Source organism: Ochotona curzoniae, unplaced genomic scaffold (genome assembly GCF_017591425.1).
Source record: "Ochotona curzoniae isolate NIBS_2020 unplaced genomic scaffold, NIBS_Ocur_1.0 scaffold_1037, whole genome shotgun sequence".
Lineage (NCBI taxonomy): Eukaryota > Metazoa > Chordata > Mammalia > Lagomorpha > Ochotonidae > Ochotona > Ochotona curzoniae.
In genome coordinates, this window is record NW_024467083.1 from 19,183,566 (window position 1) to 19,206,188 (window position 22,623).

At 40.7% G+C, this 22,623-nt stretch overlaps 1 protein-coding gene across 1 annotated transcript; it reads left to right on the forward strand.

Annotated features, from left to right (window-relative positions):
* Nucleotides 1–2,181: 2,181 nt before the first annotated feature.
* On the forward strand, nucleotides 2,182–22,390 carry CD53 (CD53 molecule). The gene is made up of 8 exons (XM_040999222.1): nucleotides 2,182–2,301; nucleotides 14,023–14,101; nucleotides 14,967–15,155; nucleotides 16,331–16,405; nucleotides 18,613–18,708; nucleotides 19,639–19,719; nucleotides 20,663–20,746; nucleotides 21,567–22,390. The coding sequence occupies exons 2-8, from the start codon at nucleotides 14,039–14,041 to the stop codon at nucleotides 21,636–21,638; spliced, it is 660 nt and encodes a 219-aa protein (XP_040855156.1). The 5' UTR covers nucleotides 2,182–2,301; nucleotides 14,023–14,038; the 3' UTR covers nucleotides 21,639–22,390.
* The last annotated feature ends 233 nt before the right edge of the window (nucleotides 22,391–22,623 follow it).

Consider the following 22,623-nt stretch of genomic DNA (forward strand, 5'->3'; position numbering starts at 1 on the left):
AATGGGAATGAGTCAATGTTGAGAGGGTAGGGGAGAGAAAGAGAGCAAGAGAGTGAGAGCAAGTGAGAGAGAATAAGCTGAGTCATCCAAGCAACTTGAAAAAAACTGGTGTCCTATCATATCACTATGTGTGTGTGTGGTGGCAGAGAGAAGGGATGGATGAGAAAGGAGTGGCCAACTGAGAGCTAAAGCTGGAGCAGAGGGAGGAGGCACATCCAAGCCTACACTATTGGGGTTTCTGGGTGTGTGTGCGTGTGTGTGTGTGTGTGTGTGTGTGTGTGTGTGTGTGTGTGTGTGTGGTAGGGGGGTGCTTCAGGAGAGAGGGTCTTGTGAAGGCAGGTGAGGGATGAAGATCAATGTAATGACTGCTGGACTGGGAAGAAGTGAGCTGATTGGAGCAGTGTTTAGGCAAAAGTACACTTCATAGGACTTAGTGGTTGGTGATGGGTGGTGGCGTGGGAGAGGCAGAAGCTTAAAAGGGACTCTGACTCATAGCTAAGTGGAAGTGGGCTAGTCTGCATTCCTCTGGGGTGGTGGACATGGACAGACTTGAATATGAATTGAATTCAGATACTATACTCTAACAGACACCTGTGCAGATGCACATGGAGGTCAAATGAGAGTTGGGGACACACATATGCAGAGCTGTGAACCTGTGGAACTGAGAGTTACCAAATGAAAACAACAGAATGGGTGAGGAACCTAAGAACATGTGAATCAAGTGAGGAGACTCACCACAGCTCCCCAGTAATGACCCAGCATTGCCACAGCCCCAGCACAGAAGCCGTGACTGACACCCTAGATATGGGAGCTTGTAACAGCAACATCCTGACTCATGCTTAAAAGTTGCTTCTTCAGAAAGATCGCACACTAGTATACCTGTCCCTGTGCATGCATACACACACACACACACACATTGCTCTAAAGTCAAACAAGTTGGGAAATCTGGGATTGACAAATGCTGCAGGGAAAAAAAAAAAGCCCTTCCCTCTCTATAACTCAGTTTCTTGCAGGAGGCAGCTCTGGTCATGGGCTTCTCCAGAGTCTAGCCATCTTAGACAAAGGAAAAGGTAGAGAGATAGCTTCCTCAGTGTGTAGGTTTCTCTGTCCAGTGCTGGGAAGAGAGAGCCATCCATCTCTCCATTTATCAGAGGAAAAAGCTGAGGTTCAGTGACGGGTGTTAAGTTCAAAGCTAGTGTCAGGTTCAACATTTAGATTGTTACCTACCCCTTGACCGTCTTAACCTAAGAAAACTCCAGCAGTTGCAGCAAAAGTAAAAACTAAAAATAACTTGGGAAAAAAAAAATCTACTGATCATATTCTTTTCCCAAACAACATTCTTGATGACTTTGAATTTGAATCCAAACTGCCACTACTTGGTTGTATAATTGTGTAAATTCTCTAATCTTTCTTAGCCTCTGCTTTTTCACCTACAAAGGGGAATAGAAGAGGAACAGCGAGTAGCGGCTTTTTGTTAGACGTTACTATTAATAAGTTGAGACTGAGAGCTAGTGTCATTCTGTAGATCAAACAGCCAGTGGAGACTGAACAGGGATTCAAAGCAAACCTATGGGCTCAAAATCTGGGGCTCCCACTACTGACTACATCATTCATCCCATTCATCATCATTCATCCTGGCTCAAGCCTTGAGGCCTGCCTCTGGCCAATCTCCCAATTAAGGATACTCTGGTTTGTGAGGTAAAGAAGATTTGTCCGATCCAGGAGGAACCCAGACACTGCTCCACAGCCAGCTAAAGAGAGGGTTTGGAGAGAACAGAATGCCTTCAAAAAGGAAGCTTTAGAAAGCATTGGTCCTTTGGCCCCATTGAGTCTCAGGCCACCTGGATGGAAGACACAGATGGCAGGGCTAGGCCTCTTGTTCCAGAGCAGAGCCACATATAATTCTGAGTCCCCATCATTGTCTGAGACAGTCCCTTTTTCCAGACAAAAATCATGAGTGACATCACCCCAGAACAAGGTTCTGTGTTGGAACCAACCTGATCTTTGGTTTTCCTTTGTGTCACTGCAGCCACTTTAGGTTAGGCTGTGGCAAGAAGGTTTTAAAAAGGCTGTGGGGAAGATTTGAAACTCTGTGGCTAAAGAGGGCGGACTCAGCCTCACTTCCTCCCTCTTCTCATTTGCACTTCCTGTCGTCACATTGTGACCGGACCTTTTTCACCCCTCACTTCTCCTTTTACACAAATAGCTCCCAAGAGCTGTGTTACACTAGCCTTGTCGCATCTGCCTCAAGTATCGCCACTGAAGTCTGCCTATAAGATTAAGGAGTGGTACCCAGAAAAGGTAAGATTGACTATGTTTTTGCCTGGCTCAAAAGCAAAGCTCTGAACCCTGTTGTGTAGAGCAGGGTGTAGTTTTTAGAATCTTTACAGCTTCTTAGTGACTCTAAAACGCAGAGTTTTGTTTCACAAATACTTAGCGCAGTCAGAAGTAGAGACAACCTTTGAGATCCTGATGTCGCCTCCAGTTTGGGCCTGGGTGTCTGTAGCTTAAGCTGCTATACTTGAACTGCTGCTCCCACTACTTTCTGATACCCAGAGCTGTCTGTGTAAGATGAAGTTGGGAAGATTTCCTTGTACTCTAGTCCAGATAATCAGTCTTGGGAGTTTCAGATGAAGCAAGAAGTCACCCGAGCCATTTGGGAAGGCTGCTGGGAGATGTGGATCTCGTTCATTAGGGAAATTTCCTAAATGAAAATTATTGATTCCCTACAGGCACTAGATAGGACAGTTAAAAATCATAAGTGTGTGTGCAGTCACTGGGTGTTGAGAGATGAAAGCCACCCAGGGCCAATGAATACTTAGTTTCTTGGTTTTCAAAGTGCAGGAGGTGCGTGGTGATGCTCAAGGCTTCCCCACATAAACTTAGCCTTGGTGTATAAAACAGGAGTGTGACATAACAAATGACTGAGGCTACATGGACTCATTCACGGGGTAGCCAACTTGGATTCTGACTTTCTGTGACTACTGCGTTAGTTGCTGATCACTACAGAAGACTGCATCAGAGCTTTCTGCTTCAAGGCCTGTGAGAATCTCATTTCATTAGGCTCTGAGAGGCAGGGAGGAAAGTCCCCTGTGACCACACTCACTTAAAGGAGGAAGAAGAGGAGGGGTTGCAGCAAGACAGGGAGCTCTAGACTCCAACATACTTTGGGGGCTCCTAGGTCTTGAGTTTCAAAATGAAGAATAAACTTTCTACCAAATTTCCTTAATAACTAGGAGTTAGGTGCCTCCTAAGGCCAGGTACTATGGAAAGTGCTGGTGGGGAGGGTGAGAGGCAAAACAGAGTGGATTATTGATTCCACAGACATCACTGCCCCTAGGGAATTTTGTGGTAGATGAGAGAGATCATACTGTGCAGGCGTTTTGGAAGAGAGCTGCACCAGAAGAATTGTAGCTGCTGATTGGTCACAGACGTTTTGCTCTTTCACTGTAAAGCAGAATCTGCAGTGTTTTGCAATTGTGGTTGAATGGGAGTAGAGGGTGAAGTGAAGCATGATTTCCTGTGACATTTCCTGTGTAGGCCACTTAAGAGTAGTTAGCTTTTAAACAAACGGATTGGATATCTCTGCTCATGGGTAATAATAATAATAATTCAAAACCCATCCCTTCACTGCAATGTTTTCTGCCATCTAAACAATCTCACTTTTGTCCACTTGCAAGAAATATGCACCGGGAAGAATAAATCCCATTAGCTTCTTGTGACTTCATGTTGATCCCTGGCTGCCCATGTATTCTCAGACTTCTGTTCTCCCTAACTCTGGTCCCACAACACACCACTGGCCCAGCACTGTACTCAGTGCAAGACAGTTGATATGGTTATCGACCTCAGAGTGTTTGTAGAGTCGAGCATAGTAACAAGGAAGCACAATACAATGTGCTCTTTTGTATACTAGAGGGCATGCACATGGAAGGGAGCTAGGAGTGGGCCAAAAGTGTGGCTCTAAAAGGGTGTGAATACTGGGATCCACTTACAAAGAAGAGTGATCATGCTAGCGAATCAGGATTCATGACATTCCAGAGAAAAGGTATTGAACATGTAAATTCAAAGGCACATGAATCTCAGGCATATCAGAAATGAGAGTAAGGAAGCAAGATTGTAGCATAACAAGCCAGATTTCCAGGACCACAGGAAGTGGGAAGTCCTTTTATTCTACTTTCTACGTGAAAGTGAATGGCAGGGTTTGGTGTGATATCCTAGTGTTTTAAGTCCTCACCTTCTATGTGCCTGGATCCCATATGGGTGCTGGTTTTGTCCCAGCTGCTCTGCTTCCCATCCAGCTCCCTGCTTGTGGCCTGGGAAAGCAGTCAAGGATGGCCCAAAGCCTCGGGACCCTGCACCTGTGTGGGAGACCAGGATGAAGCACCAGACTTCTGGCTTCAGATCAGCACAGCACCGGCCTTTGCGGCCGCTGTGAATCAATGGTGATGGAAGATCTTTGTTTCTGTCTCTTCTTCTCTCTGTGTACCTGACTTTCCAATAAAATAAATAATTCTTTTAAAAAGAAAGAAATTGGATGTCAAGGGTTCACTGAACAATCAGATTCCAGGTCTTCCATGGTCAAGGCTATAGCTGAGATATCCATGTGACATAATTGAGATGTGGCTTGATATGCAGGTGGAGAGGTAGGCTTCCTCCTCTGCCACTTAGATTTTCCTCTTGGTCAGAAGGAAGAATGACTCTTTCCACAAGGTCACCATCATTCTCTTACTTCAGCTTCAGTTCCAGGAACTGTTTAGTTAGTGTTCCTAGATTAGTCATCCCATGACGCGTCTTGTACTAGGAAAGCCATTGTGAAGAAATTCTCCCAGGCCATAGGGACTGGGTGTCTGCCATTGGGAAAGGCAGAGCCCTAAAGTGAACTGACCCAAGCAACCAAACAGCTGTTTAGAGCTGGTCTCCTCCATAGCTGTTTCGTTAGCAGATGAAAAAGAGTGCAGCTGGAGGTAGGGAGGTTTGGAGCTGCCTGCAATTCAGTTTGGGTAAACAGAAAAGTATGCATTATTAAAGCTAGTGGGTAGGATCAGAGTGAACACCAGAAAAACATGTTGGGATCCAGAAGCGAGTCTTCTTTATCGTTATCCACTCAATGGCCCCACAACAGAGTTTCTATGCAAGCAGAAGCCTCATACATCATAGCTGAGCAGAAATTGTTGGAACACCTGCAACAATGCAACAAAGTTAAGTTTCTACAGTTATCTGTAATGGGAGCAGTGTGTTGCAAGTGTTAGAATGTGAGTGCTAAAGGGACCTTAGAGATTTTTAGGTTCAGATAAAGTATCTAACTCACACTGAGGGACTAATCAATCTTAGCTGTTATAACTTTCCAATCTGCTTGTTTTCAAACAAGAAATACTTAATTAGTTACATAGAATGTCTCTTATGATATAGAATGTTCTTTCCTTCCCACTACATTTGCTTTTGTCAGAATTTTTTTTCAAACAGACATTATTAGGCTATAGTTTTTCATTCTTTTTTTTGAGATTTATTCATGTATTTCAAAGTCAGAGTTAGAGAGAGTGGATGAGACAGAGAAAGAAAGAAGTAGAGAATAAAGGAGAGACAGAGAGAGAAAGAGTAATGTTCCATGTACTGGATCACTCCCCATGTAGCAACAAAGATAAGGACTGGGCTAAACCAGCAACCAGCAGTTTCTTCCACATTTCCCATGTGAGTGCAGGGGTCCAATCACTTGAAGCATCTTTCACCACTTTTCCTAGGCAATTAACAGGAAGTTGGACTGAATGTGGAGCAGGGATGCTGGCCTGGAAAGTCGCTTAACCCACTACTCTGCAATGCCATCTCTATGTCTTTGTTTACATAAAGAAATTTCTGGGACATTTTTACATAATCAGCCATAAAATACAATTTAGCAAATGTACTAATAGGTAACCATGCATTAGCTACTCAAATACTTAACATATATTTATTTTCTCATGGTTTTGTTTAATAATTTCTATTTTGGGAGAACTCAATTGATGAATAAGCATGAGAAGTAATTCTGAGGCCTCAGATATGTTAAAACTTCTTAAAGTATATTTGAACTCATGGTTTAACATTTGCTATACCTCAGGAACACATAGAAACACTGAAGATTTGACCCATGGTTCACTTTTCTAAAGCTAACTATTGTGGATTCTTAATATTCACCATCATCAGGGACTTAACCTGTAATAAGAATTCCTGGCTAACTACTGGGGGATGGATGGCCCTGTTCCAGTCCAAGGATGTCTGAGTAACTTTTTCTTTTGCTAAATGGGACTTATAACAGCCAAGTTTTAGGGTTGTTATGAGAATTATAAATAAAATATGTTTAGCAAGAATTTGATGGGCTTTGGGGATTCCATGTACTGTCTATCATCTATTTGAATTTGTTTGGACAAGAAGGCCTTACTTTGAGGATGCTCATGAAGAACAGATCTTTGTTTCTTTTCAGAAAAAAAAAATTGTGAGGAACACTCTCAGTTTTCCTCAGTGAAATCAAAGGCCTTTGCACATCTATGTAGGGATGGATAAGAAGCCATCGTTACCTGTAGGTTCTTCAATCATATATGCACACTGGAAAAACAGCTTTGTATACAGAGAAATGCCTGGTGATGTTCACCCAAAATGTTACTGATGATCATCTCTGGGTTTTAGGGCTTTTAGAGGATTCTGTGCCTTCTCCACTGCACATGGTTTATTGCTTGAATTTCTTCTTTGTTCTTTGCTTAATATGGGGCACATAAAGCTTCCCTTTTGCTTTATTTTTAACACTAAGAGAAATTTCTATGAAATGAGTGAGCAAAGGAGTAGTAAAGATCATATTATCTCGGTTGCCTTTTAATCCCCAAATTCTATCAAAAGTTCAGTTTCATCCTTAGAAATGGACTGAGAACTAAGCTCAATAAGTTGATCTTTAGCCAGCATTTAGGAGCCAGGTATGACTACTGAGCCATACCAGAAATATGCTTTCACTTAACCCTCAGGGCAGTCTATGAGGTAGGTTTTAATATCTTCACTTTAAAGACATGAAAACAGTGAAAGTTAAGTTGGTTAAGCAAGTTGTCCAATACTGCGCTACTGGCAAGTGACTCTGCCTAAATTCAAAACTAGACCCATCTGGTTCCAAGAGCTTGTGTATATCGAACTTCCCATGAAACACCATGTTTTTTGAACTGTAAGAAAATCCTTCACCAACTAAGTTTGGTGCTTATATCATCCTGCCAGATCTTGAGCAAACTACAGATCAAGGATAACCAGCAAAGGGAGCAACTGCCATACCCAACCCTATCTGCAATGCAGTGACTTCCTAAACCTTGGTTCTTTGTAATCTACCAGAGAATGGTAGAGAACCCAAGTTTACACACAATTGGAAGGCATGACTGCCATGTAGCAACCCCAAAAATTTCACGCAACCTTGGATCATACCACACAGCCCAACCCAGCTGTAAATTCCAAACATCAGTACCATCCAGCTGGAAATTCAATCTGCAGCCCTTCCTGATGAGAGGATCACAGATGTCAGCCAGCAATCCACCTGACAGCAGTCATCAGTAGTTCCAGTGGACCATGGAACAGCAGCCTTTCAGTCTGGTACAAGAAGTGGCCCTGCCCAACTACAGAGCCTAATATCAAGGTCTGCCTGTCTGGTGTTGCTACCAGCCAACCTTTCTAGAATCCCAGATTAGACTAAATAATAAAGTTTTTAACTGTCCCTTCCCCACCCCTCCAAAAGAAAAAAAGTACTTACAAGGCTGGAAGAAAAAACTATCCCCTTAAATACATAGACATCAACCTAAGCTCACAAATGTTATTAATAAGTAATATCCAATATGAAAATAAACTTGTAATTATGTAAGTATACTTCTTTTAGAGATCTGCAATGTGCATTAACATAGATCAAATTTTTCGGGAGTCATGCATGAAAAGATTGCTTTATATTTTATTTTTACTTAACCCTCTTTACCTCTGTAACTATTTGGTTACAGATTCTTCTCACTCTCTATTTATTCGATTTCTCATGTTGTTTGAAAGGCCCATATTTGTATCTCAGAAGCATAATGGTCTGTGTAACAACAACAAAAAATGTTTAGCTATGATTCCTCATAATAGACTCTAAAATTTGGTTGCATAAAACTAGATATTTGATATCTTTACCTAATGGAGTGTTAAGCCTGTAATTGTGAAGTGAGACGACAATATGCCATTTTTAAAATGAGGAGGTAGAGGAACATGAAAGGGAAGGAGAAGGGTGCATAGGGGATATGGGCAGGAGGGAGAATTACTCTGTTCCTAAATCTGTGTTGTGAAACACACAAATTTTTGTTAACTATATATAAGTATAAATATAAGTATGCAGAAAGAACTGAAAGAAGTTCTGGAATTATCCACCTAACTTAAACTTCAATCATCTTGAATCAGTTCAAGACTAGATTGAATCGTGCTTCAAGAATAAAGTCAAAGAGAAAGGCATAAACCCAGAAACGCACAAGACGGATTAGCAGCTCAGGCTCTTTGCTTGGAGGAAACAAAAGTGTGAAGCTTTGGTCTCCATGTTAGGCATAGGACGTGACCACAGGTCTGTGTATTTTGATTACAAAGGTTCCTGGAAACCGATGCCTGGGGCTTTCTACACACAGCTGTGAATCATGGGGGTTGGAGGTATATATCTGCAAAAGATGTGTCAGTTCCTCTTGATGGTGGTAGGAAATGGTAGCCAGCATCAGTGAGCAAACAGAAGGGGAACTGGGTATCATTCTCTGGTGTTAGGTGAGAACCAAAGCCATCACTGTGTGTAGTGAAAGGTAGTGACAATCTTCACCATGTGGGCAGATTTTCTTCCTCAATTTGGTATGAGTCTGAGTAAGAACAAATAAGAGAGGGAAGAGGAAGTTCATACCATCTGTGAAGGAAGGAATTGTGGCATCACTGTGACATACACAGGCTTGAAGCAATTGACAGAGCATCCCAGGATATAGGGGATGACATAGTTTAAGAGGAAGATGGTACAACCGCTTTTTGCTGCTGATGGAAGAACTACTTGTCTATGTACAAAATAAAAATTCATTAGCCAAGTCCGGTGAAATAACCTAGAGGCTAAAGTCCTTGCCTTGAACGTGCCGCTGGGATCCCATATGGGCACTAGTTCTAATCCCTACGGCCTTACTTCCCTTCAAGCTCCCTGCTTGTGGCCTGGGAATGCAGACAAGGATGGCCCAAAGCCTTGGGAACCTGCACCTGTGTGGGAGACCAGGATGAAGCTCCAGGCTTCTGGCTTCAGATAGGCACAGCACCAGCCGTTGCGGCCGCTTAGGGAGTGAATCATCGGATGGAAGATCTTCCTCTCTTTCTTTCCTCTTCTCTGTATATCTGACTTTGCAATAAAAATAAATAAATCTAAAAAAAAACTTATTAGAATAAAACCTTATCATACTAATTTCACTACACTGTAATTGGGATAAATGAGTCGCAGTCCAGTTCATTGTCCATTCAATGGCATTATTGTGGCTTTCAAGGATCCACAGATGAGAACACCTTTCCTTCAAGGATTTCTCATTCTAGTGAGCAGAGACACACACATATATATGTAAATACACACACACACACACACACATATATACACACTAGTGTTAGAATTGTCCTGTGTCTGTTTTTGTTGGTGATTATAAGAATCTACACAACATTAAAAATTAAGGAACTATAAGCAAAAAAAAAGGAGTTGTCATATTCACATTTTGAAAATAACAAGGAAGATGAAATTCATAAACAGATGAAACGAAATGTTTAGTAGTAGCAGGAAATAAGACGCCCTAAGGGGAGGGAGGTTTAAGTGTCAAGAACACATCAGAGATTTCTTCATGGAAAAGTGACATGAGCTGAGTCAATAGGATGACTAATAACTAACCAGATTAAGAGGTAGAGAAAAGGGCAAAGGATCGCATGAACAAATGTCAGGAAGGAGGTGCTGAAGTAAGTGTTAGTGGTGCTTGCTAAACTTTCGGGTGTAAACCAGAGTGTTGCTAAAAGTTTGAAATATTGAACAGGAGCAAATTAGAAGGGCCTGTTAACATATGTATGTGTATGTGTATATAAACCCCCATCAACCCCTAACCGTAGTCAAGCATATTCCTTAATCTGGAAAGATTCTTCAGGACTGACCTTTCGTAATTATATTCTCCCACTCTGAAACTCACCTCCTACGCTTCCCCACCCACATCCCAAAATGCTTTTTGCTGTTACAGTTTAGATTTCATTCTCTAAAGTCATATAGCACTTCTCTGATGGGCTGTAACTCCCACTGGTGAGTACAAGAACTGGAGTTGGGGGTGGACCTGGCTAGACAGGTAGTGGCACCCACCAGCATGAGAATGGGCTGGATAGCAGGTCAGTTGGGTTGAGCTAGATTCCAAACCTTATTGATGTGTGCAAAAGCTGAATAGGATGTGGGACAGCCTGGACCAGTCTGTTGCACATGCTGGCGTGCACAGGAGCCAGATATGGAGGTGGGCCTAGTGGGGCTTATTGGGAGTCATTCTGACAAGGCTGCAGTTCCCACTTGTGTACATGAGGGTGGAGTGTGTGACTGGTAGGTTTAAGGCTGGAACACAGCATCCATTGGTTTGCATATGAGATGGTACTAGGGACAGAACTGGTCAGTGACTACAACCACCAGTATTTTTATGCTGATGTGGATTATAGACTGAGCCAGCCCCACACTGGCTGGCACACATGGAAGTTATTTCTGGAGTCACCTCTGGTGAGGTTTCATTGGGGAACCTCACCCTCCAACTGGATTCATGTTTGATGAAAATTGTCTTAGAGTGAATATATGAAATCTGTCCTTTCAAGATTGACTCATTTCCCTTAGCATTATGGTCTCCAGTTGGGCCCACTTGGATGCAAATGATATAACTTCATTCTTTTTAATAGCTGAGTAGTATTCCATTGATTAGATTAACCATAGTTTCCTTGTCCAGTCCTCTGTTGATGAGAATTTAGCTTGTTCCCATGCTTTTGTGATTGTTGATTGTGCTGCAATGAATACAGGAGTACAAGTTGCTTTCTCACATGAATGTATAAGCTCTTTTGGATATATTCACAGAAGTGGGATTGCTGGGTCATATGGTAAGTGCATTTTCTATTGCCTGAGTATTCTCCATATTGACTTCCACCATGGCTGCACCCCACTAGCCTATAATCCTACCAGCAGTAGAGTAGGATTCCCCTTTCCCCACATCCTTGCCAGCAGGTATTGTTGGTAGTTTTCTGTGTGGGGGCCATTCTCCCTGAAGTTAAGTGGAACCTCAGTGTTGTTTTTATTTGAATTTTCCTTATTTCTAGGGAGCTTGAGCATTTTTCCATATGTTTTTAGTGATTTAAACTTGTTCCTTTGAGAAGTGTCTGCTCATTTCCTTCACCCATTTCTTAACAGGTTTGTTTATTTCATTGTTATGTTTTTTCTGGAGTTCTTTGTATATTCTGGATATTAGCCCCTTGTCTCCTGTGTTGTGTGCAAAGATTTTCTCCCATTCTGTTGGCTGCTTTTCTGCTTTGTTGATTGCTTCCTTTGCTGTGCAAGAGCTTCTTAGTTTGCTGTGGTCCAATTTGTTTATTTTGGTCTTAACTGCCTTTGCATTTAATGATTTTTCTAGGAAGTCTTTGCCTGTGCCTATATCTTGTAGGGCATTTTCTATGTTTTTTTCTAATAGTTTGATGGTTTGGGGGTGTAAGTTTAGATCATTGATCCATTTAGATTTGCTCTTTGACACTGAGTAATTATTTTAAAGTGGAAGAATTCCATTATGAATGCCAATCATGTGAACACTTCTTTGGGCAGTGTTTTTTGTTTCAAGATTTATTTATTTATTTTTATTGGAAAGTCAGATATACAAAAAGGAGGTGAGACAGAGAGGAAGATCCTCTGTCTGCTGATTCACTCCCAAAGTAGCTACAATTGCTGGACTGAATTTATCTGAAGCAGGAATCTCCTCCAGGTCTCTCAAGTGGGTGTAGATTCCCAAGGCTTTGGGCCATCCTTGACGGCTTTTCCAGGCCACAAGCAGGGAGCTGGACAGAAGCTGGGCCACTGGAACACAAATCAGTACCCATATGCAATCCTGGCACATGCAAGCAAGGACTTCAGCCGCTAGGCTACCGCACTGGGCCCAACACTGTGCAATTCTTAAAGGAAGGCAGTTTGTCAAGGCTTATTTCTTCTGGAAGCCAAGTCATAAAGTATAACACCAGTGAGAGCCTGTCCTGCTTCAGTTTATGAAGAAAAGTACAAGTGAGAACAGTTAAATGCTGAAGAAGCAAAACCCTAGGATCACTGAGAATAATGGTCTCCAGTTGGGACCATTTTGTTGCAAATGATAATTTCTTTTTTTTTTTTTTTTGCATTTCGCTTTAATATTCATATATGTGTCATAGGCATTGCTGAAGATTAATCCATGGAGTAGAAGCACTACAATTTGTTTATCCATTCCTCTTCCCATGGTCATCTGGGTTGCCACCTTCTGCTGCTTTCCTAGGCATATCAGCAGGGGCTCGATAGGAAGCAGAGCAGCTAAGACTTGTACTGGCACCCATATGGCATGATAGCATCCCTGGGCATGACTTAACTTACTGCGCTACAAGGCTGGCTCCTATATATTTTTATATCTCAATAAAAATAATATGTTGTCTCCATTATTGTGGCTTTATATAAAGTGATTAAATGATATGTTTTGTATGTCCAATTTTGTTCTTTATAGCCTTCTTTTTAATTTTCATTTAACTGGAACAGCATTCATTCTAGGGACTCCTATTGCATATACTGTACCTTTCTTTGAACTTCGTGAGTCTTGACACTCTACAATCTGATGGGAAGGAATAGACTATAACCCCAGTTCTCTGTAATGCCAGATGATATGATACCCAGCTGTAGGTAATTCCTTCACACTCATGTACCAATCAGTACTCAGCATTGCAGGTAGTCCTTCAACTCCAGCATGTCAATGTATCTCGTAAGACAAAGGTGACTTTGCGGATTGAGAAAATCAAGCATCTCAAGATAGAGAAACCATTATGGGTTACCTAGGAGGCACCTATCTAATCATATAAGTCTTGATAAAAAAAAAAAAGAAACAAGAGATTTTTAGAAAGACATGGATTATCTTCCTGAACTTGCCAGAAGGAACACAGCCTTGTCAATAACTTGAATTTAGACATCTGAACTTCAGAAACACAAGAGCATAAGTTTGTGTGGTTTTAAGTTATTGCATTTGTGCTGCTTATTACAGCATTTAGAAAAAATCCCATGTAGGTGCTCCCTGCAAATGTATGGGCTTTTTTCTTAGTGCAGGTTTCCCTTTTATATCATTTTAAATATCTGCTATAAAATAAACATGGTCAGAGATATCTACTGCTAAGTCAGGGTTTGGTTACTTTCCCCACAACAGTGAGAATAGAAAACACTAAAATGTATTTGCAATAATAGACTGAATGATGCCTGGGTATATTCACCTCCACTTTCATGTGGACAAATTTACAGAGCAGATGTCATGTGTATAGGGATCTCAACACATTTTGGGAATTTGCTGATTTTGCTACTGGCATTCTCCATGCCTAATTGACCAACAGCCTATGCCTAATTCTAAACAATGCCTTCTTGACTGATTTCCCAGGCTTTTGTCATTAATGCTGCTCATGGACTCAAGCTACTGGCCTATCCTATGTCATCGTGACTCACCCTATGAAAACAGCTTTATTGTTTCCCTCTGTGATGTTTTAGTCAATGTTAAACTTCTTGGCTAGCAGAACTGGAGCAAAATGAATTTGCAATGATTCAATGAGCCTAATTGGCACCCCAGTACAGAAACTAAGAGAAAATGGCTTTGGGAAAACTTTGAAGGAAACCCATAGCTCAAAGGCAAGATGAAGCTGGTGATCCCTGAACCCTGAATATTTGTACACTACAGTCTCCAGTGCCACCTTGGACAGTCTGGTCACTTATTTCCTCTCTTCTTCCTTCTCCTTTTTTAGGAAAGAATAACCCAACATGGGCATCAGTAGCTTGAAATTACTGAAGTATGTCCTGTTTTTCTTCAACCTGATCTTCTGGGTAAGTAATTTTTGAGTGTGGCAGCATGGCTCAGTTCACATCATGTCAGCTAAGCTTTCCTCTCACCTCTACTGAATGCATACCTTCAGCCCTCCTGGCTAGGAGCAAAGGAGTAATAGCTTCCTTTTTCTCACCTATTATGGATTAGACCTATTATGGATTAGACCTGCAAAATGAAAAGGTACTAGTGCAGTCCTTAATGGTAGTGTCATCTCTTTCTGGGAGCGTTAGATTACTGCTGCTCATTGATGACAGCTATGTATGAGAAGGCTGTGACTGTATTTTGGGTATTGAATGCCTCTTTCTGTTTTTATGTTTTCTCTTCTGGATGCCTTGGAAAAATACCTGATGAAAGAGAACTCTACTGGAGAGTTCATGTATCAAGACCAGCAATTGAATCTGAGATATAGGATGGATTTGTGCTCATCCCATGTGTGTATGAGAAGTTCATTATTCACTTAGTTTCTGTATAGAAAAAATGAATTTACTCAATCAGAGAATCTCTTCTACATGGTTCTGGTTTGCACAGGGAAAGTCACATGTGAGTAACTGAGGGAACAAAAAGTAGAAGATGTGAAGCAAAGGATTAGGTCTGTCTTTGGTGAAGACATTATGCAACAAACAAAAGTGAGCTTTCCATGGTATCTTGAAATGGATAGGAAGAGGCACAGGTGGGTCTCCACACAAAGAAGCTGGGATGGCCTCTCTTCTAGGAGCATGGGGAAGCTGGGCCAAGAGGATGTTTGTGACAATATGCATCAGAGCAACAAGGAAAAAAGATGATTCTGATCACAAGGAGGTCAGATAGCCAAAAGAAGATACCCAAGAGCTTTATTTAATGTTGGAATGTTATGTTACCTTTTAGTTCTGTGGCTGCTGTGTCTTGAGCTTTGGGATCTACTTCTTAATCCACAAGAAGTTTGGAGTGCTCTTCTTTAACCTTCCCTTCCTCACACTGGGCAATGTGCTTGTCATCGTGGGCTCCATTATCATGGTGGTCGCCTTTCTGGGCTGCATGGGATCTATCAAGGAGAACAAGTGCTTGCTGATGTCGGTGAGTCCTGACAGCAGATACGGTGCCCTTCATGTGAAACGATGCCTCTAGTTCCAAGTCAGATGATTATTGGTAGATTGCCTAGGCTGAGGGAAATGCTAGGAATGTGGGATAAGCACTTCATATCAACTGAGTCTTTCTAGACTCAATATTATTCTGATGTGAGCCCCAGGGTTAAGTGTGAGTAAGCACCTTTTATTATGTTAACCACGACCTTGCCATTATAATTTTCTTTCATGGTATTTTAATTTTTTCTTTGTATCTGGTTAAGGTCAAGGTTTAAGTACTTCTTATGTTAGCTTGCACTGTTTGGATCTGACTTGGAGTCACTAACCCATGGAAGAATGATCTGGAGATTCTTCAGAGCAAGGGAGCCCTCTTAAAATGACAAAAAAAAAAAGCATTCAGAATGCTTCCCTAATGAATTTCTGTGTGACGTTCTCAATGCTTAGCGTGACCCAACTTAGGCAAGAGCTTCATTGAGGTCCCCTGTGAGAGATGCTGACAGCTTCAGATGCTTCCCTGTGAGTTAAATATGCTAAGGTGCATATTCAGCCTTAGCTTTTTTGGCAGAACTGTGAAAGAACTCCACATTTCTCTAGTGTTCCCAGGATACAGATAGGTAAAGCAAGTGCTATTTTCCATTGGCATAGGTTCCCAATTGCCCTGGTCCTATTTCAGCTCTTTCAGTTAACCTTTTTTCTCTTATGGATCAACTCTTCAACTGGACTCAAGAAAGATAAAATTAATAATATAATTATCACCCTCAGTTTTCAAAGATAGGAGATAATAGACATGAGTAAATATTTTATGTAGTCAAAATCAGTGAAGACGATGAAATACAAGATGACCAAAGATGGGTTTTTTGTCATGTGTGGTCAGCATGAAAGGAGTAAACAGCTAAAGCTGGAGACAAATAGTCAGGACATTATCAGAGACACTGAACTTTCATCTGTACGGGGTTCTCCTTAAGCTTCGCCATCACCTGCCCTCCAGCCCGAAGTAGTCCTGATCTAGAGTTCAGTTGTAGGAACAGAATATGAGTTCCTCACGCAATAGGAGGTTTACAAAGGCCTGACAGGGCAAACACAGGAACATTCTACAGGCATGCTCCTGGAGCAGAGGGGTAGGAATATGTGGAATTAATGCTCATGTGTCTTTCTTTTTCACCCCAGTTCTTTATCCTGCTGCTCATTATCCTACTTGCTGAAGTGATCTTGGCCATCCTGCTCTTCGTGTTTGAACAGAAGGTATGTCATATAGAACAAATGTCAAAGCTAAAAATGAGGAGTGTGCATGGAGACCCCAACAGAGCAAAATGTGTCATAAAATAGGGATAGACATGGGAGGATGGAGGGCACAGATACTCAGTGCAACTGAGGAAACGAAAAACATGAGGGACTTTGTGTTTGGTGTCTTGAAGGATGACTGGAAGGAACAACCAAAATCCTTCCAAAAACAATCCATCACTTCCATAGTTTTCCATGTGTATTTGGCAGCAGGAAATCACTCTGTTCCTGGATAGCCCTGCTTTGATTGCTCCCCGCTCCTTTTTCCCTTTGCAAAATCAGAGCTCTTGCTATGTGTGTGTTTCTTCAACATATGATTTTGATTCTCTTCTTTGTGTTTCTGAACTCAAACTTAGATAAATAATTCAAGGAACTCTCTTTTTACTAAGAAAGATATAGGCTTACCTGAAAGAAATGTTTAATTTGATTATTTAATTTTTTTCAAAACATCAATTACAAGTAATTAAACATTTTGTAAACAAGTGTTTTCAGAAATGTTTGATTGTAGCTTTCTGCCTAAGTACATGATCAAATACACAGGCATTTTCAAGTCTTAAGAATGATTAGCATTACTAACGTGTCTCACTAAAGACATAAAAGTGCTTTGGTTAACTTTGGAAAATATCATGAAGTTCATAGATTCAGTAACACAAACTTTGCGATTTCTAGGCTAACTAGGGAGCCTTCTCAACTGGACTAATAGAAATACATATTCAGATTTCACTTGAAATATATAAAATGAAAAGGAAAGGATATGCCCTGAAAAAATATGAGAAAATTAATTTTAATCTGAACAAGCAATTGGGAAGATAAAACAAAAATCCCAACTGCTTTTAATGAATAATACCTTTTGTTTTAAAATCAAGGGATATGAAAAAAATAGTCATTGGAAATAATGATTTTTGGAGCCAGCGCAGTAGCACAGTAGATTATTCCTCTGGTTGTAGTACTGGCATCCCATAAAGGTACCTGATCATGTCCACTTAACACCCAACTCCATGCTTATGGTCTGGGAAAGCAGTGGAGGAGAGCTCAAGTACTTGGCCCTTATATCCACCCAGAAGAAGCTCCTGCCTCCTTTCTGACTTTGAATCAGCCCAGCTCTGGCTGTTGTGGCCATTTGAGGAGTGAACCAGCAGATAGAAGACCTCACTCTGTCACTCCTTTTCTCTCTGTGAAATTCACACTTTTAAATAAAATTTTTATCATGACATTTTAAATCATAAAATGAATGTTTAGGTAGACTGTTTCATCAATCTGTTCAATCATTTTATTGAGACATATTGCTATCCAATTTTTATATTAGAAACCTGGTTAATCCTCTTCCTCCAAGCGCTGGCAATAAATTCAATTGTCAAGTACACTTAGTCTTAAAATACTGAAAATGAATAGATAATTCTGAACAATTCAGCAATCTATTCTTAATACTTTAAAACTTTTGTATTAGGAAAAGTTGGCAGCTTGTGCTCTTGAAATGTCCCTTTTGAATAATATTCTCTTATATATACATTTGTGCCCCCACACATTACATTGCCTTTATCCATTTATCTGCTATTGGACACTTTGGTTAATTCCATATTTTAGTGATGATGAGTAGCACTGCTATAAACATAATGCTGCAGGTACCTCTGTGGTACAGTATGTTCATGCCTTCTAAAAGCAGAGCTGTTACAGGACAAGGTTCACCTCACTTGTAACATTTCTCATTACAAAAAGAATGATAATCATCCTCCCATTCCGGTCTGAGGAGACAACCTGGAAAGGAGAAAGTGGATCACTAGATTATACAGGGTAAAAATCCTTAATTCAAAAACCTGAAATCCAAAATGCCTGAAGTGCTGAAATAATTTGAGCACTGACAAGACACATAAGTGTAGAACTCTACACTGACCTTGCACTGATAAGTTGTAGTCAAAATTGGGAAGTACTAAAAATAGCGTATGATTATCTTAAGGCTTTGTTTATGAGGTATATGTGAAATATAAGTGAATTCTGATCCCCAAGGTATCTCAATATGTAAATGGCAATATTCCAAAATCTAAAATGTGAGAATCTTCAAGTCTGAATTATCTTGCACAGGGATACTTAAGCTATTTTTTGAAACTTACTCCTTGATCTCATTTATTCCTTTTTACAATGCTTTCTTTGCTGGGATGCACACTGATTAGCTGAGTAGGTATGTGATTGATGGTTTGACTGACAGCATCCAACGTTACCACTCAGACAACAGCACGAAGGAGGCATGGGATTCTATCCAGTCATATGTGAGTACAAATGAAATCCTCAGTAAGCCTAGACTTTTTTTTTTTTGTTTTCCAACCTTAGTACAATGGCTTTGCATTTCCTGGAAATTTCAGAATCTAAGGCTTATGATCCCAGCATCTAGGATAATGCTTTGGCTGCCACATACAGGGTGGCATGGGAATCAATTCCACTGGTACAAAATTCTCCATATTTTCTGTTTCATCTTGTGTTGAGGTTGACTCACTGTTTCAGTTCTACTCTGATGTGAAGAAGCCCCAAACACATACTATTGGATTAGTTTATGCATTTTCTAAAATCTAACTGAAAAGAGGAATATATGACTTGTAAAATCCATGTTGAATCCCCAAACCACCCAAATCAGACTTGCTGTGATTCCTCCATCATCCTACTCCTTACACGTGCAGGCTAACTTGACATTCCTGCCTTGGTGTATGAGGGACAAAGAGGGCCTAGGAGCCTACACTGAACAATTTGCATCTCCAAATGATCACATGCTTCCTTTGCATGAAACAGAGGAAATGGAAACAAGAATTAGGGGAATTAGCCCTGGGATAAAACTAATTTAAGGCTCTAGATCTCCAATGCTTCATTTTTCAATTCAGGTTTAAATTATTTTATATAATTTCCGTAATAAAAAAAAAAGTAAAGCAAGTAACTAGAAAACAATTCTCCAGGTATATGTAACCAGCTTTAACAGCTAACATTTTCTAGAGTCATCTCTCTAACTCCTTACACATTTTTGCCAGATTATTTTAAAGTAAATAGCCTCTGTGTGTGTGTGTGTGTGTGTGTGTGTGTGTGATGTAGTCAGGCCAGTTCTAGACTTTCTGCTATAGATTAGGATTTGAAATGCCTAACCATTTCCTCCAACATTTAATTTTTCTGTTGAATTTCTAACCATCCTATTTTGGGGGGAATTTGGCTTTTAGCTGCAATGTTGTGGTGTAAATGGCACAAAGGATTGGGATGGTAAATCACCAGAGTCTTGCCCTCAAGATCCACAAGCAAAGGTAATTTTGTTGGCAATTTTTCTATTATTGGCCTCCTTGTTTAAGCTTCTATTTAGCTCAGAAACTGCAGTCATGAAGGATGTTGGCTTCCCATCCAGATAAAGGGAACTTTGAACAAAAGAGACCAGATCAACAATAGCAGGTGATGAGAAAAATAGTAACAATCTAGGAGAACACCAAGTTAACTGGAGATGCTGAGCTACACTGAGGTATTACACAGAGTGGGAAAGCTTAAACTAGAATGACAGAGGATTTTATCAAGAAGCTCACTGAGCAACAGGTAGATTTCCTTGAGGTTGAAAATGAAATCCGTGGTTGTGGTTGAGGAGTTTCTCCCTCTGCCTGTTCCTCTGCTCTCCTTCCTGGGAGTTGGTGAACCATTCCCATTGAGGAATGAACCTTAAATGAAAGAGTGAAGATCCTGGAGAGAGAGTTGAGGGTATGATGCGGCAGATTCCAGAAAACATTCAGAGAAGAAACGAAAATCACTGCCGTCATGGCCTCGCCCCCCACCACTCCCTCTTGAGGTTGTTTGGAAGTCCAGATAAGTGTTCTGGTCTGTGGAGAAATACAAAGGCATTCACCACCCAAAATCTTCCCTGCAACTTACCGGGGTTGAGATTAGCCAGTTGTTGCAGCAGAAACTGAAATGCAAAGCAATGTCAGCACTTCATAGGCTATATTCCTTTTTGTTATCTTAGATGAGTGTTTAGTGTTCAAAGAACTCATAGACTTGTTGCTGACATGCCTTTTAAGAACTAGTTTGACAGAAATGGTTTAGAACTTCTGTGTTACCTGTCACCGAAAAGTTTCTTGTTTATTGCTGTCTCTACCTCAATGCAAAGAGAATAAAAATACCTAAGATTCCCCAAAAAAGTCTCTTGATTCTATCAAAAGCACAAGTACTCTTGTACCATCATCTGTATATGTAATTTTTTTCCAGGGTTGCTACATAAAAGCAGAACAGTGGTTTCAATCCAACTTCCTGTATATTGGAATCATCACCATCTGTATATGTGTGGTCCAGGTAAGATTTAACTGCAGGACTATTGTGAGGATTAGGTGCAGTAAATCATGTCAGGCTTCAGCATACTTCCAGAAACATCACATGTATGCAATCAGTGTTGTTTTTATTTGATGAGTTCCTTTGGCCAAGCAGCAACTCATGTTATTACCAATTTTATTTAAGGCATGTATCAATCTGGTCAACTTTGCCCTTAGTGATATGTGTGATTCACAGTTGAGTTAAAATCCATGAAGCAGAACCCCGCATGGGTCCCTCACTCAAATGATCTGGAAAAGACTGTGATTAGTTAAATATTCCACTAGAAGAGTTGGCCTTGCATAATAAAAGGGAGTTGATGATAACAATCATGAAGGGTGAATCGGGGTAGTTTTGTCTATTTCTTCATTATGTGAGTTTTGGTTTTTACTTCTTTTTATCCAAGTACTGATTATATTATATGTCAATTAAGATTTCTCAAAAACTTTAGAGAAACATGATTTTTCTCTGCTTGAATACCGTGCAGGCATAAGGTATTGGTAAACATGACTTACTGCACAGTGTTCTATTAGTAGGACATGACTATTTTAGCAGCAGAGTTGCTATGATTCTTTAATAAGATAAAAGATGCTCCAACACCTTATGCTCTCTTGCCATCATGGCCTCTGTTTCTCTCCTCACTGCCTCTCTGAAGTTTAAGAGGAGAGTTGTTGAGAGGGAAGTTGAAGTCATGGTGCGAAGGGTGGTCTCCATGTGATGGATGTATTCCTTCTGGCTAATTACAGGAGTTATGGGAGAAATACCTAACCTTACAGATTTCATATTTCCCCACCTCTTTTCTCAGGTATTAGGGATGTCCTTTGCACTGACCCTGAACTGCCAGATTGATAAATCCAGCCAAGTCTTGGGGCTGTGACCAACAACCACCCTGTGCTGGAGACATTCGCCTCACCTTTGGAGTCTAAAACTACCTATGGCATGCCCTAAGTGATCACCTGCTGGACCACTGTCATCCTCCTCTCCCCATCTCTTCTCTGTCTGAGTCTCTATCTTACACAACTGGAGAAGAAGGTGTTGGCCAAGCACTCCCCATCTCAGGCAGCAAGAGAGCCATTCACTCACTGGTAGAAGCAAGGTAGTGAAATTCCAAGGTGTTTTATAGACATGAGAGGCCAGGAAAATTTAAGGAACTGTGGGTCAAAATCAAAGGGCAAGTCAAGGTTTTGCAGTTTTGCAAATTACAAGTTTCCAGCCTCCAAACCACATCCAAGCTGCTTTTTAAAGACAAGCAAAAGAAAGCAGAAGGAAGATCTGGAGCCACGCTCACTGGATTTTTGTCACAACCCTCTGTTTCCTTTTGCCTAGGAGCCTTTGTTTCAGGAATGACACAGTACTCTTTACCAGGAGGGTGATCTTCTATTTCAATTTCCTTACCAAATGACCTTATTGTTATAAGTCATCCAAAGTAAAGAAACTATCCAGTGATTGATTCATACCTTGACTGCAAGCTAGTCTCTTAGCCATGGGAGAACTCAGCAATCCAACACTTATGGTGGGTTTGCTGATTATCGCATTCATAAGAGCTTTGGTGTAATTTCTCTGTCAAATAATGTTTTGTTAATGTGCTATTTTTAATTCTTCCATAAATAAAATATCTTATGATCTCAACCCCAAACTTCTCATTCGTGTATCTCAAACACTCCTTTCAGTTCTCCACCTGATTATTCTGCCAGCAAGCCAGATGTATTAGTTGTCTGTTGTTGTATAATAAATTATCCCAAACTGTAGTAGTTTAGAGCAACATATATTTATTATCTCAAGTTTTTTTGTTTGTGTGTGAGTGAAGAATCTGGAAACATCTTATCTGGTGATACTGGTTCATGGTCTCTTACATAAGTGCA

Coding starts and splice junctions, on each gene's coding strand:
- CD53 (XM_040999222.1), top strand. CDS start 14,039: ATGGGCATCAGTAGCTTGAAATTACTGAAGTATGTCCTGTTTTTCTTC. Junction 18,709..19,638: donor GGGATTCTATCCAGTCATAT/GTGAGTACAAAT, acceptor TTTGGCTTTTAG/CTGCAATGTTGTGGTGTAAA. Junction 20,747..21,566: donor TCTGTATATGTGTGGTCCAG/GTAAGATTTAAC, acceptor CTCTTTTCTCAG/GTATTAGGGATGTCCTTTGC.